Genomic DNA, 27,656 nt, shown 5'->3' with positions numbered 1-27,656 from the left:
GTCAGAGTCCATGGAAACCAGTTTGATCAGAGAAGGAAGATTTATTAGATGAATCTTATGACAGAGTCTAAGGTTAAAAGTACATTTTGGTACATTTCCTCATGGGAATTTTTAATATTTTCAAGTTTGTGTTTTGTTTAATATGTGGCAATATCTGAAAGCATCAGTTGCTCTCTACCCAGACCCCACCCCTCAAAATACCATATTTATTTTAAAGATTATTTAAGTCTCTTAGTGATCAGTTTTATATAGGATCATTAAAGTTTACATTTTTATACTAGCCATGCAGGTTTAGCTTAGAAAGTTTTGGGGATATACATATTGGAGCATGTATAAAACATTTTTTATTCTGTATGTATGAGTTAATTCATGGCCAACCCTCAGAGATAATGTAAAGCATGTGTATGACCTCCTGGTTGAACAGTTATTTTACAAAATACACTCCTGTTTAGCATGAAACTGTTGGGGCTGCCTTATCCTTACAGGGTTATGGCTGGTGCCCTTTTCTGCCTCTTCCTAATGGAATCAATCATAACCACTGTCAAAAAGACAGGAGCCAGAACACATCCCCGAAGGCTTCATCCATCAGTAGCCTCCATTCACTCCTCAAAGATCAGCTGGCCAAGTTAAAATTGTAGTATTTACTGTTTCCTGCACATGCTTAAATGTCAGTGGCATGACACTGAACTTTCAAGCAAGGTTTCTCCACCACTACCACTAAAATCAACACATTTTAAAAATGGCCTGCTTACAATGAATTGTAGAAAATACTAAGAATTCTAGTAAATACTAAGATTAATTTTTGAGAGACTCCAAGGAATACACCATTATGTCATACTTTTTCACCTTCAGTGTGTGCTGGCCACATGACTAACTCTTGGAAGCCTTGATGCAAGGTATGGGATCCATTATCTGAAAATCAGTTATCCAGAACGCTCTGACAGGATGGCCATCTCCCATAGACTCCAAGCTATAATTCCCTAGTTATAAATGGCCTGCTAACCATGAATTGACATTGGATTACAGCATTGGAAGTCAGGTTATTGTGTAGTAAATATCACCTGTAGTGATGAGCAAATCTGTCCCATTTCGCTTTTACAAAATATTTTTAAAATGAAAATCCTCAAAATGCATTTAAGTCAATGGGGTTTTTTTCCCACATCAACTTTTGCCATACCGTACAATTTTTTTAGCCATTGGCATCTATGGGCATTTTTTATTTACAGTGAAACCTGGTGAAAAAGTTTGCTTATCACTAATCACCTTAAGTGTCAATTTGCAATGCACTGTGTACTGGAGTAAATAGTAAAAATTAGCTAAAAATATTCTATTAATAATACTTTATTATTTGAAAAAGATCAAAGATCTCACACATCTTACAAATTCAGATGAAAGTCTTATTTCCAAGGTCCAAGAAATTTTTTTTAAGGGGGGTGAATTTTCATTAACAAAGAACTCTTTTCCAGGAACTACACATTAACTATGCCATTACCTGTACAATATTCTGGAATATGGGGGAGAAAGATATTGTGGGTATCTATAAAGAAGAACCGGGCTATCCCCCTGGTGCCATCTGAACAGCCAACCCAAACTTCTCAAAGTGGCTCAGAAAAAATAAACATAGTTGATAATAATGTATCCATTGATATTTATTGGAAGATGTGGGTATCCTCTGTGAAGACTTTTTTTTTTTACTTTTTTGCAAACATGTACATGATATGTTTAAGTTCATATAATATTGTTTTACTTTGATTATATGTACATTTTATTCTTCCTCTTGGTATAAATACTGTATATTTTGTAGCAAAGCTGATTCTCTACTTTTAAAGGTGAATTTGTGATGACAGACCTTGAATTTGAACAAAAGAACGTGTTAAGTAGATCCAGATGTGTTTCTTACATGGCCATTGTATGGTTGTGTTGGCAAAATGCTGTGAGTCCTTTCAGGATATTACATGAAAAGTGCTGATAGGTATGACAAAATTCCTTATTCCTCTGTGTCAGTCAAATATGTTGCTTACATTCATGAAGTCTTCAGAGGCTCACCCTCTTTATCCCTTGGTCTCACTTGAATAATAGGAGACTAATGACATCTTTCAGTTCAAGACTATTTTTTGTCTTATCCTGTGAAATTTTAGGTGCCCTCGGTTATAGAATAACCCTTTGTCTAAAAATTTAAATGGGTATTATTCATAATATTTATTCATTACTTTTACATGAGATAATTCTAATCATTATTTTCTCCATTATTTGACAAGGGCAGTGTAGTTTGTCATATTATTTTTTCTATTAAATATTAAACCTCATTTGTATTTTTTATTTTGAAGCAATTTGTTGATTTATTAAAAAAATGAATTTGTATTTCTCATGTTTTAGTTCACATTCTACCATTCCCTAAAAGTGAAATTACACAGAAACATTGTGAATGATCGGCTGAATTAAGTCAATATTTTCATAATTCTCTGGAATGCATAGCTGAGCTAATGTGCATGATGTCATTCCTAAAGAGGAATGATCATGAAAACAAAACTTTAAGCACATTTTGTCTCATAAAAATAGGAGTTTTGTTTGTTACAGCCAATAAAAAAATTCAAAAAAAATCAAGGTACTCTTCAATTTTTCCCTATTAGCAAGCTAGGTCATTGCATGATATCATGCAATGACCCGCAACAGTAAATAACACAGAGCTCACCCAGTATAAATAGCACAGTTATGCACAGTGACTCACAGAGTTATTGAGTCATCCACAGCAGTAAATGACTCACACTGTGACTCACTGTGGGTCAGAGATGGGCCATTAATGGGCCAAGTAGTATTTGCGCCCAAAGCAATACTATTTGGCCTGGCTTCCAGTCTCTTGCTTCCCCACCAACTTTCCACAAAACAACCTTACCCACCCTTGGCTCTGAGCCTGCACAGCCTCACCATAGATTGTTTCTGGCTGGATACTCTCCGGCTGCTTGTACTCTCACCCATTGCACTTCCCAATAGTTGCTTATAAGGCACACAACTCTGGTGCCTACCCCTAATCCCATCCTTGATGTGGGTGAATAAGTGTTTGTATTTCATATTGCACTTATTATCACTGGCTAGCCTATACTATTACTTCAAGCACAGACAGCTAGTACCAACTATGCAGCCCTTAAAAGGCTAACATACACATAGCTTTGGGGCTATGCAATTGTTTGCTCTTCCAGCAAAGCATAACTAGTTTGTAGCATACGCTGATAATCTACCGTATGTGTTTCAGTAACTGCAGTTCAATTTGATAGTTTTCCTACTCACAACATCTTATATTTAAGTCTACAAGAGGATCTTATATTATTACTTTTATTTAGAAATATACAACATAAGCAGTGGTATTTATACTTTTTTTTCAATTTAAACTCGACTTTCATAGTGTTGAAACTCATAACAAGGTTATAGAGATAAAACCATGGCTGTAACAGCATAGTCTTCACACCAATCTTGATCTTAACTGACCTCAAAACTGAGTTTCTAAGATTACCATGGACAACTAATAGGCATCCTGCCCAAATTATACCCTAACCCACTCATGGGCATAAAGTACATTCTAACTACAATATGTTTTGTAGCACACAATCTACTAATAAATGTTGTGATTTTGTTCTTTTAAGGATTTTTAAAGATTCATATTGATACATTTTGCAAACATTTATGTATTTATCCATTAACAAAATGATGGATTGATTTTTTCCACTCCAAATGTTGATAGAAATAAAGAAATATTGCATATTGGTTAAATTTACCTTCTTTTGAACACGTCTACAGGAATGCTTCCAGCAATTGCAGAGTAACCAATTTATACATTATTTATTATATCTAAAATCTTGGTGGCTTAGTCTCTTTTCAGAGCAATTATGGTGAAAATTCTTGGGATGGGTGGGGTAAGTCACAGCTAATCCTGTGGGTCTTTAGTGATTTATAATTATACAGTGTTTTGCTGTATGGTTTACAAATTACACTCAAGTGTAAGATTATGTCAGAAAATTTCAACATGTTCAGTTGCACAGATGTTTTTCTGTTTTTGAGTGATGGAGGAGATCAGCAATTTCAGACTGGCAAATTCTGTATCCTGTTATTCCTCAAATGATAAATACTGAACATTCATAGTACACAAGAGATGCCCAGATTATAATCATATGAGCTTTAACAGTTCATACAAACTCATCAGTTATAGGTAATATTAATCTTCAGTTAATATACCCACTTATTTAATCAGTGCTACTAGATTTAATCATAAAAATCAGTAAGCTTAAAGGTCAAATTGTAAGTTAATGGTTGATAGTTCTTAACTCGTAAATGTGATAATAGGGATAAAATGGGAGGACCTTGGAGTCAAGTATTGTTGCCATTGCATTCCTTCAACCCAGGGGAGTTTATCACCAGGATTAGAGAAGGAATAGGGATTCCAGACATGCTGAGGACATGCTCTTTATCTGGATGAATTGTGATCACTTTTTCCATTGTTATACAACATAGTTTTGTGGCATCTTTTACTATTTCTCAGTTGTCTACCTCTTCTATCATCTATATGATGACTTCTGTATCCGTAATCATAGCCCCTCGTGTTATTTAAACATGTTTATTCTCTATGCTCACTATTTGTTAATCCATATTTTTTATTACATTTATACTAAAGTGATAGGATGGTATAATGCATTGATAACACGTATACAACATCACCCTACAGATCCATTACAATAATGTAGTTGTATATAAATAATGTATTCTAGGAAAATCATTTATATTGGGTTACTCACCAGTTGTATAATGAATTCATAATGGTATAATTGTAGTCAGTTCACAGAAAGCAGCCCCTGCTATCTACTTTCAGCTTAAGCAATGCTTAAAAGCTTTTTTTTTTTTTCAATTTACTAAAGATAATTCTGTCTATATTGAAACTAAATGGTTGGCATATGCCCAATGTCAATTTTTCATTAGTTTGAAAATAATCCTGAGGTGATTAGGAAACATTTGGTCTCAGTGAAAAAAAAGAGTAAGAGTAAGACTGCCAACATTATCTGCTAAATCCACGATCTATGTTACAAAATCCACAATAGCCATGCACGTTTGTATTGCTGTATTTTTGTATTGCTGTATGGCTTTTTTTAATGTACGGTATTTGTGCAAAAAGTTAGCGGGGACAAAGGTTAGATTCCTGCAGCAGGGTCGGGTACCCACAAGAAACGTGGGTCAATGGGTTGCAGGTCTTAGCCATATTTCTTATCTCATATTACTTATGTTATGTATATTTTAATTTTCAAAATCATATTGGCTGGTATGGATTATTGTACCTGGTCAAACTTGGTGCATTTTATTACATAAGGGACAAAAATATGACTACTGCCAATAAACATACATAACCTTTGATACCTACTTAGAACATTGATCAGCATTGGTTTCTAGGTGACCCACTACCCCATAACAAATTATGGATGTGATGGGGGCCCAGAGGGACCTGCCTTTATGTGCCAAGCTTCTTCTATATTTAAAGTATAAGATCTGTTAATTCAGTAACATACAGTATGATAATACTTTTTAATGAACTACCTAGTAAAGTGCAAGTGAGTATATAAGTAATTTGTTTTTAATATTCCATAGATTAAATTAAAAACAAAACATTGATTTCAAATATTTCTCTTCAACTAACAATTATAACGCTATAGAATCAACCTAAAACAGTATTCAAAAAGGTAGAGCCATTACTTAGGAGAAACCTCAGTACTAACAAACAACAACAACCTAAAAACAGTTTCTCATTGTTAAAAAGATTTATATTTTCTATAGGCAAAAAAGTAACAGTCCTTCAGCAAGTTGTAGATCTTTAACTCTCTTAAACTCTGAACTGTAAAGTCAGACATTGATGGAGCATGCTGAGAACTCCATGTCAGCTAGAGATGGATGGACCATATATTTAGACCTTTGGGAATAGGGATACTTTTTCCCCAAAATCTTTTATTCACGATTGTTTTTAGCACTGCATTTGTGAGATTTAACATAGTTTTTTCTTGACATTTAAAAGCACAATGAAATGTTCGCACATTAAAGGATTAGAGAGATAACAAATCAGTTTGATAAAAATAACATCTTTTTTTCTCCCCACGAAATGGCATGTGCAGCACATATTATCACTTTACTTTTGAAGTTTATTTTTGAGTGCCATAGCACATCATTAATACTCCACTGAATGGTTTACTTTGTCAGTCTCTGTATGGGAAAATAGGAGAAACCAGCCTGCCATTTTGGGACTTGACTGCACATTTGTCATTATTAATCTCAGCACTTTATCTCTCTGAAGTTATTCATGAATTATAAATAAGCTCCAATAAAAGGAGAACCTTCTATAACCTATGCCTATGTCTCTTATTTGTAGTGCTTATAGGGTAATTTGTGAATTTTTTTGTAAATTTTTGCCGATTTTATGGGGGTTTTTTTGAGAATTTTTAAATATGGAAAAAAAACATTTATTAAAAATAAAATTTGTGAATTTTCTTTATTTTGCGATACCATCAATATAAGCATTCAAACGTATAAACTGTATAGTATAGAATGTATGTTCATATATAGTTCTATTTAGTCTACCTATGTTGAGAAAAAGGTATGTAATACTGATAACTTAAGTTTGAATATTTTTAAAAATTTAAAACCTTATTACTGATGCACCATCACTTGGCACATTTTAAGTTGTTATATGTCAAATATCAAGTATGGCAAGGATGTTAAAATAAAAGTATCAAACTCCGTTTTTTGCTGCTGTAATCCTATGGGCATTGGCATTTGCTCATGTTTGGCTACATATAAACTCCTCAGAGAATGGATGAATATTAGAAACATTTTCTGTAGAACACAAGCTTGGCACCTAGTTATATTTATAGTATTACCACAGCAGCCCCAGAGGACGCACAGGTTTCAAAGCCAATAACCCTTGACACACTTAGTCTCTTATATAAACGGTTATTGTTTATGCCCCAGCTTTACAGTAATCCTTTTCTATATCATTCAAAGCTAGTGCAGTGTCCTGTTACATGCAATCAAAAGACATAATGTTGTCTCAAATTATACAATTTGACTTCAGAAAATACACAATTGAATGTTTAGGAAAATGTATGTTGTTTAACTAATATTAACAAGGTTCTACTGAGAATGGCACTGTGTCATTATCACTATAACTAAACCTTTCCTTCTTAATTCCCCATCCAGCAAAATATCTGTACATCTGGCACCCTTTCTGTCCTGATGCCTGAGCCGCATCTCCCTTAAGGTGGCCATACACGTAGCAATTTCGATGTCGCACAAAAGATCATTCCCACCCTCCACTGACATTCAGGGCTGAATTGTCAGATATGGAGGTAGAAACAATAGAAATTGTACCTTCTTCTCCCAATTCAGCCCTGATGTAGATTTTGCTCCGGCACCAAATCTTTTAACCTGGCCGATCGACTGATATGCAGCCTTTTGCAATATCTGTCACCTCGTCAAGCCGCCATAAACACACCGAATATCGGTACGAAACAAGGTTTCGTATGATATTATCAGTGCGTGTTTGGCCAGCTTTAGTTATATCTGGTTGAGGGCACTGCCAGAAGCTGACATACAGAGTTGGACTGGGGGCCAGGAAGGGAGTAATCCTTAAAAATAAATATACTTTCACAGTTCTTGTCTTGGTAGGACATTGCAATGCTACAACTGTTGTTGAACTGCAAACGTCAGCATCCCATAACTAAACATGATTGCTGACACATACTGAATTGAGCAGAACAGCTTAAATGTTTTAGTAACATTCTGTACCTGAATACTGACAAGCACAGATCCCACATGTGACAAAAATTTACTCTGTTGATAAATATATCTAATGTTACCAAAGGCACAATATAGCACAACACTGCTGTTAGTTTACTGTAATTAACAATATATTTCTTAAAGGCCTGTGATATCACTGCAATGTCATTCTACTTGTTTTAAATTGGTTTAATTTATGAGTTGCTGAGAGAAGCCAAGAAGTTGTTGAAAACGGAAATGTCTCTGAATATGTAGTCTCAAGGGGACTGAACTCTAAGGATCATGTTTACCAAATATACAACCTTTCCATTAATTGTGAATGACCTGTATAAGTATAACCAGTTGTTAGCAAGGACCATAAAATGAATGGCTACTTTAGCTAAACAATAGAGTACATTAGGGTTGATTCACTAAAGTGCGTTAATTTTTATCGCACTTTTTTTGCGTTAAAAAAGACGCGACAATTAGCGCGCGATTCACTACAGTATTATCGTATGCGTTAATTAGCGTGCGACTGCATGCGGTAATGTTAACGCATGTGTTAATTAGCGCGTAGAAAAGAATACTAACGCATGATTCACAAACACTTAGACGCGCTAAATATCGCATTAGACTATGCAAAAATTAACGCCTACTTGAGGCAGGCGGTAATTATAGAAAAGTACAGTTAATGAGCTTTTGGCAATAAAATATGGACTTTGCAGTGTTATTTATTCAAGTCTGTGTTGGCCCTAGAGTAATGTAGCCTCCAGTTTGCCGCATATAAATAGTAGTCACATATAAATAGTGCATATAAATAGTAGCATATAAATAGTAGCATATAAATAGTAGCTGCATATAAATAGTAGCCGCATATAAATAGTAGCATATAAATATTTATATGCTACTATTTATATGCTACTATTTATATGTGGCTACTATTTATATGCACTATTTATATGTGGCTACTATTTAAATGCACTATTTATATGTGGCTACTATTTATATGCACTATTTATATGTGGCTACTATTTATATGCTACTATTTATATGCACTATTTATATGTGGCTACTATTTATATGCTACTATTTATATGCACTATTTATATGCTACTATTTATACGCGACGACTATTAGCGCACATAATAATAGGCGTTAATTAGCGCGCATGCGGTAAATGCCGCATGCAATATCGCGCGTAAATTAGCGCAAGTATGCTTATAGTGAATCGTGCGTTAAGTGGCGAAAATTTAGACGCGATAAAAATTTTATCGCACGCTATAAATAGCGCACATTTTAACGCACTTTAGTGAATCAGCCCTATTATTTATAATTTTATTAGATTAGATTCAACTTTATTGTCATTACACATGTACAAGTACAAGGCAACGAAATGCAGTTTTAGGTCTAACCAGAAGTGCAATTAGCAGAAAGTGCTGGATAAGGGCTCTGGCACACGGGGAGATTAGTCGCTCGCGACAAAACTCCCTGTTCGCGGGCGACTAATCTCCCCGAGTTTCCATCACCTGCCATCCCACCGGCGAAAATGTAAGTCACTGGTGGGATGGCACACGCGGCGGCGCGATTTCCGGAAATCGACGAAAAAGCCTCGCGAGGCAACTTCGGCCATTTCCCGAAATTGCGCCGCCGCGTGTGCCATCCCACCGGTGACTTACATTTTCGCCGGTGGGATGGCAGGTGATGGCAACTCGGGGAGATTAGTCGCCCGCGAACAGGGAGTTTTGTCGCGGGCGACTAATCTCCCCGTGTGCCAGAGCCCTAAAGGTATGAGACAAGTAACTATGATTTTAAGTTTACAGTGTATTCTGTTAAAAACAATATCTACAAGTTGCTAATAAATATAAGCATAAAGTACATGTTGCTGTTTTTGTAGACAGGAATTTACATGTAGACATGTACAGGTAGATATGAACATAATGTAAAGGAACTTACAGGTATTTATGGAATTATATTAAAAAAAAGTAAAAACAGTTATTTTACATAACAAGTACATAACACTGTGCTGCTTCACAAAATACTGGTATTGGTGATCAGTTAAATTCCCCTTAACACTGTTTCAGAATGTTTGGGTCCATGATAACAAACAGTAAGTTTCTTAATTATTGGCCTTTATTATTTTAAAAATTCATTAATTCACCCTCAATGGTTTGAATAGGAGTATGCAAACAAAATGACCAATATTTGACTGATTGTTGGATTATATTTGTACAGTTTGAATGTTATTTTGTTGTTGTATTATTTTGTATGTAACTAGATAGCTAGTTAGAAACTTTAGAAGTGGTCAGAAGGATAAGTGCATTGAAGCAAGAATGAGAGTTTTAAAATGCAAGGAATATATAGTTTAAAATTTGGGCCACATTCTAGCATTTTGTCTAAATAATATAATATATTTCCCAAATCCAAACTGCATATAAACAAGAGATTTGCTTCAGTGCTTAATGCAGCATGTTGCGTTCCACCTGCGATTGGCGCTTACATGCACCAGTGTTAGTACAGCCCCTTTGGAGGAACACCAATAATAATAAAATGCACTAAAAAACAAAAAACCAAAACAACAGAAAACATTTACTGATCACATTAGAAGGAAAACAAGAGTTTGCACTTGGCCAAAACAAACTATAGAAGAAAAGAAAACCATGGGATCTGGCTAGACTAGAAACTGAAAACTGGATCAGTGCATCCCTACTGAAGTTTAATTTCAATAATTGCATATAATCTCTGTGATTAAATCAGGATTTTAATATATTTATGCAAGATTTACTAGAAATAAAAATCCTTTGAAATTCATCTGGTAGAGGCCATTTCAGCTTACCCTAGATAACCTCTTAATAAGCTACAATAACAAGCTGGAAAACATTTCTCTCTTTACTTTTTTTCATTTCTCACTTACTGACCAACAGTATAAATAGTTTGGTTTTCCAAATGCTTTTCTGGCAACCTGTTATCAGAATGTAAAATTATGAATCCAACACCTAAATATAACTAAATTTTTATGTGAACAATAGAACAAGGAAAGGTGTCTCCTTATAAAGAAAACATTATTTGGGCTGAATTTAACAACTTTACTCCTATTTTTAAGTGTATTTTGAATAGACATTGCTAAAAACCTTTGTTATGTCTCCATTTTTATTAATTTTGCTTATATGATTATCAAATCATTATCAAATGATTGATAATATAATTACAAATCATATATATTTGCTAATCAGCGATTCCAGAACCATCTGCAGATTGATTGTGAGGCTCAATAATGTATTTGTCAGTGCTTATCTTTTTGTGAGATCATCTCCTATCCACACTATTTTAACAATCATTAAATGTTCCTAGAGTTAGAGTAGGGCAGGGATCCCCAACCTTTTATACCCGTGTGCCACATTTAAATGGAAAAAGTGTTCGAGAGCAACACAAGCATGAAACAGGTTCCTGGTGGTGCCAATAAGAGCTATAATTGGCTACTTAATAGCCCCTATATGGACTGGCAGCCTACAGAAGGCTCTGTTTGGCATTATATTGGATTTTTATGCAACCAAGCCAAGAATTCAACAATGAGCACCTGCTTTGGGGCCACTGGGAGCAACATCCAAGGGGTTGGGGAGCAACATGTTGCTCGCGAGCCACTGGTTGGGGACCACTGGAGTAGGGGTTCACATTTCAAGATTCACTTTGGAAAGATAACATAAATCTTTAACTATTGAAAAAATACGCAAAAAGTTTTCAAAGTTGTTTCGAATGTTTCTGTTTCTAATATTGTAAAAAATATATTTAAAGTCGTTCATGCATATAATTATAACACTGAGCCAACAGTAGATATATATTAGGACAAGTAACATCTAGTCACACCACTGAATATATCAGCCAAATCACATTCAATTTAAGATACATATTAGATATATTTTGCATTGCATGGAATGCATAACAATGATTATAAGTTTCACTGTAAATACATACATGATAGCTAGCAAGATAGATGCATAATATTTTATCCTGTATGCATGTATGTTTACATGGAGCAGAATATAGTTAATATGTGTCTGTACATTTTGTATTTCAGAGCTCAGAGATTTAAACAGAACATCAGTTTTCCACAGCCCGTTTCTTGACTTAAATATTATGTATTTGGATGAATATCAAGAAAGACTTTTTGTTGGAGGCAGAAATCTTCTGTATTCTTTAAGCCTGGAACAAGTCAGTGAAAACTACAAAGAGGTACTGTAATGATACTACCAGCATAAATTCATAGGCACAGCCACACACGTTTTTGGATATTTTTCTAATGAGGTTGGCTTAATTAGTATTTTGTAGCTACTAATATCATTAAGCCTCCCAAAGGCCAGACCTGCAGATGACTGGTGTCCCTGGAAATTGGTTCCATTGATGACACTGAAACATGAAGCAGTTATTTTCCCCGTGTAATTCTATAACCAGTTCCAGATTCAGAACACTAGTCTGACTGCTCTTGCCATAAAGCATGTATGTTATTTTCACTGGAGAGTTTAGTAAATATGACATATTTTTGACAGCCTTGTTTCTTTTTGAAATAAATTACAGATTTCTTTTCTTGGTAAAAGCCTGACCTTGACAATCATTCTATTCAGTGGGCACATAGTGTTTTCCACCTTTATGGTTTATGTAGATTAATTAACTAGAACACTTTTGCAATTTAATCTTAGGTAATCCCTTATATTTAAACAACTACAGAGTCACAGAAGCTCTTTCATTAAATAATTTTAGTGTACATGAGTGAAGTGAAGCTGATTAATGTTTTTTTTCTTGGCTACAGCTACTTGGTTTCAAAAATTTCATTTCAAAATTACATTTAGCATCCCAAACTTTGCACTAGAACATTAATTTCAGATCAACAAGAAGTTTTGGAAGCACCGAGACATGTTTTTACCCCAAGCAGAATCTCCTGCAGGCCAGCAGTTCATATTGGGCTACCAAATATCCAACTACAGTCCTTATTTGCCATTTTTTCATGCTTGTGAGGCTCACTAAACTTTTTACATTTGAGTGAGGCTTACAAGTAAAAATGGTTGGGGATCCCTTAAAACAAGGTGACAGTTATTAAGAAACATACTTATAGGTGATACCATTAATCAAAATGAGAAGTTCACAACATTGTATATTGGTGCACAAACTGATGTAAATAAAATGCATAATTTTGGTGACAAATTTAAACATAAATAGTCCAGTCTTGTCCTGGTTCCACCAAATTGTGGGACTCTGTTCTGAGAGTCCCTTGGTTTGTTTTACCTTGACAGTTTGCTGGTTTATGGCTTTTTCTTGACTAACCTTGATTGCTTCCTGCATTGACTTTTGCCTTACCTTTGGATTCCAACTTTGTCTCTCATTTCTTGTACTACACTACTAGAGGATGGCCATTTAGCCCAGACAAATTGTTGTCATGCCCTTTCCCAAAAACACTGGAAGCAAGAAATTCTCAAAAATGGGAATAACCTTTTTTGCAATGCCTGCTGACCTCCATTTACACCTTATTGTTCCATGCCGAGTAAAGCTACGGGTACTACACTGGTTGCAGTGTTTATGAATTTCCCCCAATACACCACAAAATAAAAATTATAGATCCATTAAAAATTGTACAATGTAAGTTCAGTACTTATATTTTTATGTCCAGTTGTTTATAACTTTCTATCTTATTTAGTTAAAAAATCATTGCTCTTTATTATTCCTAAAAAAATTTACATAGCTTTAGCTATGTTTCTTGGTGTATTAAGCTCCATGAATAATTTTGGGTTTGTTACAGCTGTTGCTGCTTCCTTTTTATTCCCAAAAGAGAATTTTAATTCCCACCTTTCTTCACACTAAAATTCCCATTCCACATTGTGAAACAATAAATACATTTACGGTAGCTGCTTTTGATGGATATTACATAGCTTGGATTAGAAGAGATATGCAGCAATCACACACACACACGTTGCAGACACTGTTTGAGTCTTTAAGTGACTGACAAATGTGGTGTCTGGGGTATGCAATTTAATATTGCCCAGTAAAATCTGTTAGTTATTTTTAGCCCACATTTGCACAGCTGTACTAATCACATGGCAATAGATACATGGACTTTTATGTTTCTTGAATGAGATATAAGGTATAATGTATAATGTTTGGTCACAAGTACATCTGCCTTTGTGTCTGCAATGAGTGCTAAGAGTTTGGATTCAGGCTGGCACATATGAAAATACCAAGGACATATTGTTGCACACTTCCAAATGAGAGAAAAGAATCAGAAGAGAAAACTTTTTAACAAGAGGTTCCAGTATTCTATGGTACAATATAATGAGTTGCTTTATATCTTTCAAGCCTGAAAAGCAGTGTTTTTCCCTTTAGTGGGGGAAGCATAAAAGAGAAGGGTAGCATGGCTGAACTTACTAACATCTGCCTAATTAAGAAGATCATTCTAAACATGATATGTAATGAATTGATAGCTTTGGGGAATTAAAAATCCCTTCTTCTGAACTGAAGCCAGGAATCTCTTTATTTGTAGTGATATAGAGCTACAGTATTGCCTGGAGTAGCTCACATGTTTGAGAATTATCACTGTAGAGAAGCATGTAGTTTAATTTGTCTCTTGAGATAGAAGCTGTAAATCTATTTAGCATGTAGAATTGTTTAGTTAACAAGTATTGTATGTGGTAGAAATCTAGATATGAAATCTACATCATATCATCAATCTTTTTGTGTTTTTATTTTGGCGGTAAGCCAATATCCAAACAATGTCTTATAGCGTATAAGCGCAGGCTGACAATCCGTCCAAACACTTGAAAAATCTTCTCGTTGTGCTTGCACCCAGATGCATAGAATCCTACCAGGTACAGGCACACGCAACCAATATCCACCAACTAAGTCTCACATTAGTTGGTGGATATCGGCAGCATTTTCTTGCACCCGTGCATATTCAGTGCTTCCTGGTGCAGAAATTATAGGTTTTTTCAAGCATTATTGGCAGATCATCAGCCTGCTGATAATCTGCCTCATGGGGCCTTCAAAAATGATTTAATTTGCCCTATCACCTCAAGTGTTGGTCTCTATGCATTCTCCTGGCTTCCATGTTTTACTTAGAGCACCTGCAAAACTACATATGTCATTAAACTGCATTTGATTTGTACTCCATTTGGATGGACTCTTTATAAAAAGTAGAATTGAGTTATTAGCTCAGTATGATTGTTTGGCTATTTTTGAAATTGAGTTCTGACTTTTCAGTATGCAAAAAAACCATATAAGATTAAATCAGTGGTGCCAGAGGTACAGAATAATGCATTTTGAATATGGCTGGACATGTCTCATTATACATGCTTCAAGTTGAATTGATACCAAGGTATCCTAAAGTTGGTCTGACAAATTGAAACTTGCAGTGAGCATGGACTTTAACTCAGACATTGTACAGTACAGCTAAGAGCTAAATAGATCTTATTGTGTATTTGATTGGGAGATATGTACATTATGAACTCATTCATTCACTGTTGCTGTGAATAATTTAGTCATTTTTTTAAATTGTTACCCACAGGAATCTGAACTGAAGATAGCTTCACTTTATTTTAAGAATATTTGTGGTTTATGCTTCTTAAAATTCCTAGAATTGAAGTAACACCAATAGAGTTTAGATGTAGACTGTTTTGGTATTTAATTTTGTTTGCTATTAAAAAAAAATGCAGCTAGATTGAGACCAGTGTTAAAGGAGTCCTCCACCTAAAAAATGTTTTTGTACACTTTTGAGTTTTAAGTTTTTGAAAATGAAAATGTGGGCACCACAAGCTAAAAATCACCTGCTTGTAGCTTCTACATTGCCACAGTCAGCTAGAGTACAGGAAGGAAAGGCAAAAATCAGTGGGGGTGCCACTGGTGAAACAAGGAAATTCGCTGCGAATCCATGCCTGGCAAATAGTTTCACTGATCACTACTGCTGACCTATGGATACATTATAAAAGCATCAAATCAAACGGTTTCAGCTCATGTAACACATGAATGGCTCCCTAATCTTTTTCAGTTTTTGATACATTATTTATGAAATTTGTGGGTAACTTAAATACTATTTTGAAATAGTTTCCACACAGGATAATTGCATGCCCTTAACAGCACATATATTTTGAATTGAATTCCTTATGTGTCTACATTTGCGGGCTGTTTTGCATTCTTTACTGTTGAGTGTTATTTTTAAAATAGAATGCACCCATGTCCAGGACAACTGACCTTGTTTAATATATGACTTATCCTTTGTGCTTATCTTAAAACGTGTCTGTGATTTTATTGAGCGTTTATTATAGGTTTTAGTCAAACCTCTGCTTTCTAGGAAAGATAATTTTTGGCAATGTAGTCTGTTCTTTGTGTAGATGCACTGTGGCTGTTGGGCAGTCCAAACAAATTTCATTTAAAAGTATACTATGCAATAAGGTTTACCAAATCAGTAAAGAAGAAAACATTAATTTGCCTGACGCAGGGCTGCTTATATTCAGGGTGGGACTGGGGGATGCAGGGCCCACTGGGGCTCCTGCCCCAGGGGCCCTGCAGGTGCCCCAGCCTGCCGTGTCCCCTACCCCCCCAGGGGCCCCCCTAACCCCCCTCCCACAGGGCCCCCACCCAACATCCTCCCCGAGCGCGTATAAATTGAACGCGTCAGGGGAGGAACAGTCAGTAGGGGGAGTGCCAGCAAGGGTCGGACTGGGCCGCCGTGGCCCACCAGGATTTTTCCCGGTGTCCCGGCGGCCCAGTCCGACCCTGCTTATATTTAACATGTTAAAATACCTCTAACCAACGCAAATGTCTTTCCCCAACTATATTGTTGCTTTAACAGCGCTGCCCCAGCGTTGCATCTAAATAAAAGAGAAACAGAATCTCCAGAATTACCCTTCTTGAAGCACTTACTTCCTCTGGCAGCAGCCTGACTGAAACCAGGTTGGGGAGTGATTTAAGGTAAGACCCTGCTTTAGAGAAAGCTGCAAACAAAAATACCAAGAGAATGATACAAAGAAGACTTTCAAAGAGCTACTGTATGTGATGGTACTAAATGTTAACAGATGTCAGGATCACTTTAGACACCAAAGACTTGTCTGATATTATAGTTCTGGGATATTGAAATGTGAAGAGTTCTTAAAAAGTAGGCTGTTTGTCTGGCATTTTAAAAAAATAAGTACTTAATGAGCATGGAGTCATCATGGCTTAGCTGGAACTTGTTTGAAAGTTTTCTTTGCACTTGGTTATTTACAGATGGGAAGAGTGGGCATAATCCTAAAGCACTTCTCAACCTCAGTATTTCTTAAAGCAAAAAAAGGTTAAAAAATACTGATTTACACCCATGAGTCATCAGGTACAGTACATGAAAGCTGCTAAAAAAGAAATTATGAAACATCCACATGCTACTAAAGATAAGGGGTAATTCAGAATCAAAATACAGCTGGAAATGTTGGTATATTAGAAGTTATGAATTAAGATGTTCTTAGATACAAAATATAAGTGCATCCTATGTTCCCAGGCCCGGATTTGTGGTGAGGCCACAAAGGCCCGGGTCTAGGGCGTCACAAATGTAGAGCCCCACGGCAATTTTGCTCACATACGGAGCAATGGGGACCTCGCCGGATTTTTTGTTGTGCACATTTTGTGCGCAAATGGGGGCGGCCTCTGAGTGCCCCAACAACAAATCTGGCGCTGTGTGTTCCTAAGTGTGCTACCTAAGCATGCATCACATGAGCAAGGCCCACCTTCCTGCAGCCTACAACTTCAACGGACCCAAGTATAAAAAGATTAAGATCAGGGTTGGCTTTTTCCACCCCTGGTAAAGTGTCACTGAGATTTTCAACTTGCCTCACTGAAATAGCAATTCCTAGTTTTATTGGCCTGGTTGCCAAAACAACTGTAACAGGTTTATAGGCAAAAGGTTTTGCTTTCACTATAATTTTTTTTTTAGCGCTGGCAACTTTTTCTTTTCTTTCTTGACCAGTGCTATTGAATGAAGGACTGTCCATCCAATCATTCCCATAGACTTGTTTAGTGGCATACTGATTCTGATATAATTTGTCCTATACACCTTCCAAATAATTGGGTAACTGTATCAGTGTTTTTTTTTTTTTATGGCCGTGGTATGGTTATCAGAATGCATGCTATCGGAATGTAAAGGAAGAAAAGGAATCTAGTTGTTTAATTTGTTTCACACTTTAGTGTAATATGAAGTTCTGCCTAGTAAAAAAAAATCAGTCTCAGGCTTTGCCCAAATTGTTAAGGCACACAGCCCAGAATGGCAGTGTTTAAGTTCCCTGCTATTTTACAGCTGCTAGAGTGACCTGGGTGGTATTGTTTTTACAAGACTGCAAATGAACAGTGGCTTGAGAGCAGTCGAAATGGATTAGGATTCTTGTTTGCATGCGTGAAAGCAAAATTAAAGGCAAAAGGTTACAAAAGATACTGTTTACACACTGGTATATAGGATGGGATTCTTTGCAAAAGGCTGCAAATCTGTAAATTAACTTGTCATTTTGTTTTGTGGTGGTTTTTTGGGAGTTTCTGAATAGTATTTTCCTGTTGCATTAAATATGCACCTTAATGTCAACTGAATACCATAACTTCTTGTACATACAACTTTGTATGGACTTCATTCATTTCTATCTGTATTCCACTGACATAGTTAAAAAGCAATAGACAAGATTGTTTTCAAATTTCATCTGATCCAAATAATATGGACAATTATGTTGTATCTGTTCAATTGCAACTTTGGCAGGCACAGTTCCTGGAAAATGAAGAATCCATTTAGGTCTCATTTGAATCAGAAAAAGCCTTTATTTTTTGGGTAGGATTACTATTTTTCTAGTATAGCTTAATGAAAACTTCCATAGACAAAATTTCACATTTCAATACCTTCATGGACTTTTTTTTTTTCACACATAATTGAACAGGTAATTTCAGAAATTGTAAGCAATTTTGTTCAAATCAAAGTTTTTGTTCATTTTTATGATTGATGACTTTGGCATCTTGCCTTTACCACTTTAGGTGTGGTTCATGTCAGCATATTCCTACTTGCCTGCAAGCTATATGATTATATATGGAGCATAAATCTCCTTTTTTTGTGTGCATTTTAACAAAATTGGAGAATGATCTTACCTCATTGTTAACCCCTTTGATCATTCTGTATTTGTAGTTGCACCAAATATGAACATGTTGTTTTCTCAGAAGGCAAATATATGATTTTACATCCCTGGACAGATATGATTTAACATCCCTGGACTAAAGGCCCCCAGAACCTTACACAGTTTTTCCTGGTCCTATACAGCCTCTTTTTTTCTTTCCCAGATTTTATGCTTTCCTGGAATTTATGCCATTTTGATTAGGGATGCACCAAATCCACTATTTTTGGATTTGGCTGAACCGAACTGAATCCTAATTTGCATATGTGAATCCTTGATTCGGTGCAAAAAAAAATTGAGGTTCCACTTTATTCATTATTGATGAAATGTCACTTTTAATAAAACTGTGCCCCCTTCCAGGTAGGCTGAATAATTATTTTCCTTGTGTAGGTATTAATGATTTCCATGTTTTTAATTTGGCTAAAGATAAACTAGTTACGCGAAAGAAGAGAAGATAAATGTTTTAATAATGTGTTCTTATGTAATAAATTGTCTTTTATGTATTTCACTGCCTTTTTTAGATACACTGGCCAAGTACAGACCAGCAAGTTGAGGACTGCAGTAGAAAGGGAAGAGATAAGGTAACATTGTTGTGCCATTATTGCCCAGAAATTCTGCAGAAAAAAGAAGCTATCTATAGAATTGCCATCTGATATAGGCAAGCCCACTCTTGATAGAATATAAGTGGATTTCTTTGATACATAAAGACTTCTAATTGCCTTTAAATCTTTAAATCTTGCCCCAAATGTATTGGTAGTTTTTGACAAAATGAACAGTATATTTTTAAGTAACAAGAGCTTATGTTGGAAGTTTGGCATCCTGCCATTGCCTTTGTTTTTATACAGATCATGGTATTCCGAAGTGACTTTAAAATTTTTCAGCTACATCTCTCAGAACTCCAGCAATAACTCAAGTTGAGCCAACTTTTTTAGCAAGAGCATATACACACACACACACACATATAGCCCTGTGTAACGTCTAATCTAGCTGGAGTTGTTAATGGGGTTCTAAGCAGTGTCACATATATATATTTGAAAGCATATAACTATGCTTGTTTCACAGAGTGAATGCGCCAATTTTATACGAGTTCTTCATCACTATAATAGAACCCATCTTTTGGCATGTGGGACCGGTGCATTTGACCCTGTATGTGCATTTATAAGAGCTGGACTCCGTTCACAGGTATGTTTTATTGAAGCATGTAATATTTAATTTTTGTGTGATGCTGTTTTTGTATCAATATAAAAATGCCATTAATCTTTAGATGATTAAGCTTGGTAGAAAATATCTGACAAACTCATATGCAGCAGTTGTTATGAGTCATAGGGGCCGATTGACTAAAGTGCGATAAAACGTGCGGTAAAAATTTTATTGCGTCTTAATTTTCGCTCGATTCACTATAAGCATACTTGCGCTTTTTTACGCGCGATATTGCATGCGTTATTTAACTCGCGATGACTATTTTCAAGCGGTATTTGACGGTACATGCGCAAAATAACGCACGCGAATAGTCGCTGCATATGAATAGTAGCTTAGAAATAGTGTATATAAATTGTCGCCGCATATAAATGGTAGTATATAAATAGTAGATGCTATTTATACAGCAGGTTTGCTGCAAAATATTTATTATGGGTAGTTACCACTACCCATTATAAATGTTTTGCAGCAAACCTGCTGAAGCTTTTTTCCTATTTTTTTGGATTTTAACAGTAAATGAAATCTCTGATATTTTGTTGTCACAGTAATGAATCTGAGCTGCTCATCAGCTAGATTAGAATTCATGCCGAATGTCAGTTTAAAACTACACCCAATAAATTAGATAAACAGCAGGCTGGATAATTCAGCCCTTGCTCATCATGTGGCTAACATTCAGGCAGGTCTGCTGTGTAGTTGAAAGTATTTTTTAACTAGCTCTCAGTGGGTTCAGTTATGTACATATGCATGTTTAGCTCCTCAAAAGTGTAATATTTCTGTGAGAATGATCTTTGTGTTCAATATTTAACCTCAGCTATTTACCAAATTCCAAAATGCCCTAGGTGAAACAAAATAAGACAGAATTGCATTCACTTTTATCATGTATAAAAGCAAACCGCATAGTTTATAAACAGACCACAGATCTATGCCCCCTTCTCTTACCCAGTGTGTGCTCAGATATGAATACGGAGGTTCTATTGGAACCTGTCCTAACAATTTCCTTATACTTGAAAACATTTTTATTTGCAAGCGGATCATGTTTAAAACCTGCTTTGAAGTGGTCTTCCTTTTTTACAGTTAATTCCTCTTTAACACCAATGGAGTTTTAAGTGCCAGCTTGTACACTCAAGCCTCACTGAATAGCTTTTAGAACCTTTTTGATCACTTATTTTCTCATTTATTTCTCACTATTTATGCTAAAGGTAAAAAAGAACATTTGTAACACTGTTTTACTCTTTATGTTTACAAAGCTCAATAAACATTTAATTATGGCTTATTTGCACAGACAGAAGACTGTTCTAGAAGGGTTAAATGTGTTGGAAATCTGACTTATTTCTGCTGAACTTAAGAAGTAACTTATCTACATGTATTTGGCTTTATCTTTGTGCCAGACCAAGCCTCTTAGATTCCACTAGAGAACCTGACATCCAGGGCTTAGTTTAAGAATTATTACATATAAAATGCTCTAAATGGTATTTTAGGTGATATGTCTCTGTGGTAGGAATAGGAAAGCTGATAGGGCTTATGCCCACTGGGAGGTTCCTCTGGTATCCAGCAGAGGCCAATTGATTCTGAACATATTTAAAAGATACCTCACTCGCTGCTTTTGAAAAAGTGTCTCCCCACAGGTTCCCCATCCTTAACCATATCAACGGCTTCCCTTTTGCCCCCGTACTTGAAGTTACAATTAAGACAGTGTGATGGCGCTGGGGGCCTCAATGTCTGGTTCTGGCTTTTAGTATGCATGCTTCTGATCAAAGATCAACAACAGAGAAAATGGGCACTGGATATTTTTTCAGTAAAAAAAAAAAAAAAAAAGCGGAGCTGTCAAAATATATTTAAATCAATGGCCTCATAATTACTTATATAAATAAAATCTATCATTCTTAAATAGAATCTATCATTCCACTTGGGCATGGGGAGTAAATACAAATCTCTTGCAGATAGCGCCCTGGCTTGTACTTGACCTTGACTAAGCTGTATAAATCCATATTGGGGGCAAAACAATTCTATTGGGTTTATTCAAAGTTTAAATGCTTTAAAGCAGACTTATGAAAAGACCTGTTATCTGGAAAACCCCAGGTATTCTGGGTAATAGATACTATTCCTGCATACAAATGCTATAATAATAGTGGTTGGTGTAAATGTGCATTAAATTAAATCAGATTAAAAGATGAAACAGGCAAAAGAACCAGAACTACTACAACACTAAGCAATGAGCATACACCCAGATGCTCCTGAGCAGTGCTGCTGCACCCTTGGAGATTCATTTAATCCCGTTTTATCTCTACTTAAAGTGCATAATCACAGTTAGGCACCAGTTTCTAACCCTATGAACTACTGTTCTGTTGTAGATCAACCATATAAATGATTTTAAAGTTCTGCAGATAATATACTATTTTAAGTACCAATGTGTCCTTGTTGTTAACTCTAAGGTCAGGGTTGTAAGACAATCTAGAAAATAGCAAGGGCCAAAGACAGTGTTGGGGCACTCATTCAATTTTGTTTATGCTCTCTCTGCTGTATATATAATGCTGCAAAACTTCTAGAAATGAATAAAGGAATATTCTGCACACATCTAAACCAATAATGGCTCAATGGGATGTCAGACTATTTCCGATCTTTGCCCCCTCTTATAACCTCTTCCCATTCTGTCTCTGACACTCCCTGATTTCCCATCCTATTGGTGGTTGCCCCTTTTTCCAAATGTTCCCATGTACCCTAACATCTGCCTTTTTGAGGTTGCCTGTCTGGCACATTCTGTACTCTGCATCCAGCATCCCATGATGAACACTTTTACTCAGCAAAACTACAACTGTTCCTAATCTTTAGAATCTAATCTTTGCAACCAAGAAGATAGACGATTTGACAAGGATTTATGTTGAAAGATTCCGGCAACGGGGAAAAAAAGAAAAAAAAAATCATAAATAAGAACAAAAATTTGCATTTTTTATGGTGCCATATTTTTGGGAAATATACTATTTTTTAACAGTTTAATTAAATACACTATGCACTGCTGCAAACTATAAAAATGTACAGTCATTTTTTTCCAATGGCTTACTTCTGTAAAAGCTATGATACATTCCAACAAAGGAAAAATTGTTTGTACAATATTAAAAATGATTCAAATTGACCATATTATTACTGTTATGAATTTTATTAGATCCCCCCCCTGGTGTGCTGCAGTATTACTAACTTCTTACTGCAGCTTGTAGAAGTAAATAGTAAGAATTTTAATATAGTGAAGAATGGAATGTAAGTACTAATCAACTAGAGGATTATTGTATAGACGTTTATACAAGCTTTGGTAGCTTGCAATAAATAGATACATTCAGCCTTAAAACATTGCAGTTTGGATTAAATCAGCTAGAATAGTAGGCAGATATAGACTGAACATTATTAAATGTGGGGCCCAACAACTTAAAGAAACATCTGTGCAAATAATTTTATATATACACATGTGTGAGACCTGTTATCCAGAATGGTTAGCACCATGGGGTTTCTGGATAAGAGCTCTTTCTTTATTATTATTTAGATCGCCTTAAGGTGGCCATACACGGCAAATTTTAACTGCTGATTTGGGTCCAGTTCAGCAGCTTATCTGCCCATTTATTGGCACCCCCAATGAGCCTACCTGACTGAGATGCCCCAACGGATCGGGGACCGCATCGGCTTTACTTTTGAGTCTAGTAAAAAAACATTTAAACATTAAATAAACCCAATGGGAATCTTTTGCCTCTGAAAAGGATTAATTATATCTTAGTTGGGATCAAGTACAAGGCACACTTAACACTTTTGAACCAAGTAGCAAATAAATGACTAGTAACCTGTCCCTTCTCCATAGTTAGTAGGTTGGAGTTGTAGCAGAACAACAGGGGCAGATTTATGATTAGCAATCATAAAGTAAACACCAAGTGAGTTAAGGAATTGTGTGTTGACCACCATGTTTTGTAATGTTAAAAAAAACACATTTTGCACCTATGCTGTTATGTAACATCCTGACTATATAAATACCATTTACGAGGCATTATTAAAATACTGACATTACTCATGCATAGTGCAATTAGTCTACTTATTGCAGAGTCAGACAGAATTTTGCCAACAAAAAAAACTAACATTTGCTGTTTGCACAGTTTAAACTAAACAAAGATTATGGGTGCTTCTGTGGCTTTTATAGCTGAAATATTATTTTCCATAGAGATAAATAAATGCAGTTTACAACAGGGCGTTACTAGAACATTTAAAGGGTGACATCATTGCTACTTTTAAACATTAGAACAGCTTCTGAGCCAGAAAATGAGCACTGTTGATATTATTTACCCTAAAATATTTACTTTACCACTGAATCAGTAATGCGTTATATGTTCAAACTATTATCATATTTTCTGATAGTTTCAGAAAGTGTCATAGTATATATTGGAATGAAGTACATTTTATGAGCTTAGATTCAAGAACCTATAAAGCTTTTTGTAGTCATCATAGTGCAATGCTCTCTCTCTTCACTGAAGATGTCAGTTTAATGGCAGCATTCTAGTGCTAATCACATCCCATTAGGCCAGTTTCTTCACGGTTTGCTCCTAGTTTAGAAGGGATTCCGTTGTCTGTGTGAAAGCACACTAGATTCACAGTTAGTTATGATAACAGAAGAGGCTGGAATCCTAAGAATCTGTAGTTTGTGAGCTCTTCAGGGCAGTCATTTCTCACTGAAACATTTAGCATCTGTCTGTTACATTCACTTGGTACGGAATGCGCGTCTTGTTAACTTAACTTACCCATGTAATTTAAAATCAGTTGCAGACAAGGATATTGTAAATTGTGATTTATTACTGTCAGCTTTAAACCTTATAGCATATCTTCAGGTCTCTAAATGATCGTGTACAACAGCATTTAAGGGCCATTTTCACGTTACTTCTAATTACAGGTTTCATGGCAAGTTGTTTTTCCCCTGTACTTCACTGACCTAAAGTGATCTCCCATCCTTCTATACTACATTAACATATAATGCATCTTGCAAGTTTGTACTTGATAATAACCTTTTGGAATAAGAAAGACAAGCTAGCCTTAAAATGATGACATTTTGAGAATTTTTAAAATATATAATACAATAACAGATAACTTCATCCAGCTTTGTTGAGAGAAACCTCTACTTAAGTGTGCAAGCTCTTCCATTTCTATTAGCACAATTTTATGGCTATAAATGATTCTATTGGTTAGCAATGTAGTACCGGAACCTTTAAAATCTTGACATTAAACTTATGTTTTAACAGAGGGTAATTAAAATGGCAATGACCATCTTTCATCATGTATTTACTGTATATAGCACCAACAAATTATCAAGAACTTTATATTAATTGATAATTATAGTAGAAAGGGGAGCTCAGCCATCCTGTGAATGAACTGCACGTAAAAATTTCACTTCCAACACATTCATACATCCCTATCAATTTTGAAATGTAGAAGGCAGATACACAGTACCCTCCCATGAGCTCTTGACATGACAAGGGGACTCCTCAATTGACCCTTTGCCTTGAGGCACCCCACTGAACCCCCTTGTTACATACCGTATTTTCCGGCGTATAAGACGACTGGGCGTATAAGACGACCCCCGACTATACGCCGGAAAATACGGCTTGTATGATAACAGGCAGAGGCAGGTTGCCCTGATTAATGAGTATAAGTTGCAGCTTTTAAAATACATTTCAGGCTCGAATACATTTGAACGCCATGTCTCAAATAGTCTGCAAACTAACTGTAGCCAATATGACATTTCCTAGTTGTATTTAACTGAACAGAGATGTAAAACATACTGGTAGGCGGCAGGACTGGCGGCACAGAGAGACCTGGAGCTGCAGAGTATGTGTATCCCCGCCCCCCGACGCGTCTCCCAGCGTTGCGCGTCACCCTTGGCGATCGGAAACATTCCATGGATCAAACAATCGTTGTTAACATGAATTAAATTCAATGCTGACTCTCAAGTTTATATCGTATAAAGGTACAGAAAGCACAATATAACAATGCATTCAGGAAAACATCTACATTCAGTTATTAATAGATAATATGAAAACAAAAAGAAACTCCTGACATTTTGCAAAATATGCAAAAAGGGGGAGGGTGGGTCGGAGGTTTCTACCTGCTCAGAAGATACGGAAGTGAGTGCTTCTTTTTCTGACATCACATCTCTCTCTTTCTCTGCCCTCCAGGACAGCTTTCTCCTGCCTTAACTCTTTCCTTCTCACCTAATCACAGTTGCACCTGGTTCTGCCAATCTGTAAACATAAACCAGTGTAATCTGTCTGCTGGTTATTCGGATCCCTTGTCATGCAGCCCCTGTGCTTATAGCTCCAGGGCTTTCCTTTCTTGTTCTACCCACCACCTGCCACATCCACAGCATCACCTACCTTGACACTAATTAGTAATGTCATCGGCTTATATGATGAACTACGTTTTCTGCTTAATAATTTGCGACAACCCTAGTCTTAGATTCTCAACAGCTGCTCAGAGCACACTGAGCATATAAGTGTCACTGACACTTGTAACAGACAGGGTCGGCCTGGACCAGCGTGATACAGGGAAGAATCCTGGTGGGACCGGACACTGTAGGGCCCTGCCCACAAGCTAGCACAGTCCCAGCCACCGCTGCTCTGTGTTCCACTGTGAAATGCATGGCTATCTTATATTTTTAAAAACAAAGTATGTAGCGGTGGTGGCTAGGGGAGGAGCAGGAGCATAGGTGACTGGGTACCCCAGTCTGAATCTGCTAACAGAATCCAAGATGGGGAGCTTCTGCAACAACTTTGTACACATGGATCATTGCTGTTATATTGAGGTTAAACTTTCAGTATATAAAATACAGCATTTCTAGCCATATTCATTTGTAGGGTATAGTTCTCCTTTCAGGGCTCTGATTTTTTACATCTCCTCTCCTCCTATGTTATTTAATCCCCATGATCTAACTTTAACTCCCTCTTGGCTGAAAAGTAAATGCACCTTCCACCCAGAAAGCAGACTCTGAAACAAAAAGGTTGGTGTGCAGCTTATGAGGCATTTTCCCTTACTAGACTTACAAGAAATCACAGTGTCAAACTAGTTAAAATGTATTAGATTATATAACCAAGGCAATATAGTATTATATAACAGTGATACCTCTTTAGCTGTAATTGCCAACATGTGGAAACTAACTGTTGCATCACATAAATTGCTATGACTCAGCCAAAAGCCAAAGAGCTTCCATCAGCGGCACACTGCTGGCTACTAACATATAGAATACAACAACTGCTGGGACCTACTCTTACATCTGCAATCAGTTATATGAAACTTTCCTTTTTTTTCTTTCAAACATGATGACTTTTTTAAAACTGTTAATCAGTTGATACGGTAATGTTTTCAAGCTGTAAACAAATCTACAGCATTCAGTTCTAGCTACAGTGCAAAACAAATGCAAATGCAGAGGAACCTATTTATGCTACAGCTAAAATGTTTTTTTACTCACACTGATTTGCTCATTGGCTTAAATAAACAAAACATATGGCACGC

At 36.1% G+C, this 27,656-nt stretch overlaps 1 protein-coding gene and 1 long non-coding RNA gene across 2 annotated transcripts in view; one reads left to right on the top strand and one right to left on the bottom strand.

Moving 5' to 3' along the window:
• The window catches only part of LOC108646168, a 222,295-nt gene that overhangs the window by 152,548 nt on the left and 42,091 nt on the right, over positions 1–27,656 (bottom strand). The window lies entirely within an intron of this gene.
• Positions 1–27,656, top strand: part of sema3e (semaphorin 3E) — a 78,985-nt gene that overhangs the window by 28,214 nt on the left and 23,115 nt on the right. The window contains exons 2-4 of the mRNA XM_002935256.5: positions 11,855–12,009; positions 19,451–19,510; positions 19,992–20,111. Of these exons, the coding sequence (XP_002935302.1) occupies positions 11,855–12,009; positions 19,451–19,510; positions 19,992–20,111 (335 nt within the window). The remainder of the gene's footprint in view (positions 1–11,854; positions 12,010–19,450; positions 19,511–19,991; positions 20,112–27,656) is intronic.

This window comes from Xenopus tropicalis, chromosome 3, assembly GCF_000004195.4.
Source record: "Xenopus tropicalis strain Nigerian chromosome 3, UCB_Xtro_10.0, whole genome shotgun sequence".
Lineage (NCBI taxonomy): Eukaryota > Metazoa > Chordata > Amphibia > Anura > Pipidae > Xenopus > Xenopus tropicalis.
The sequence above is the reverse complement of the archived record's forward strand: the minus strand, read 5'-3'. Positions and strand labels throughout refer to the sequence as shown.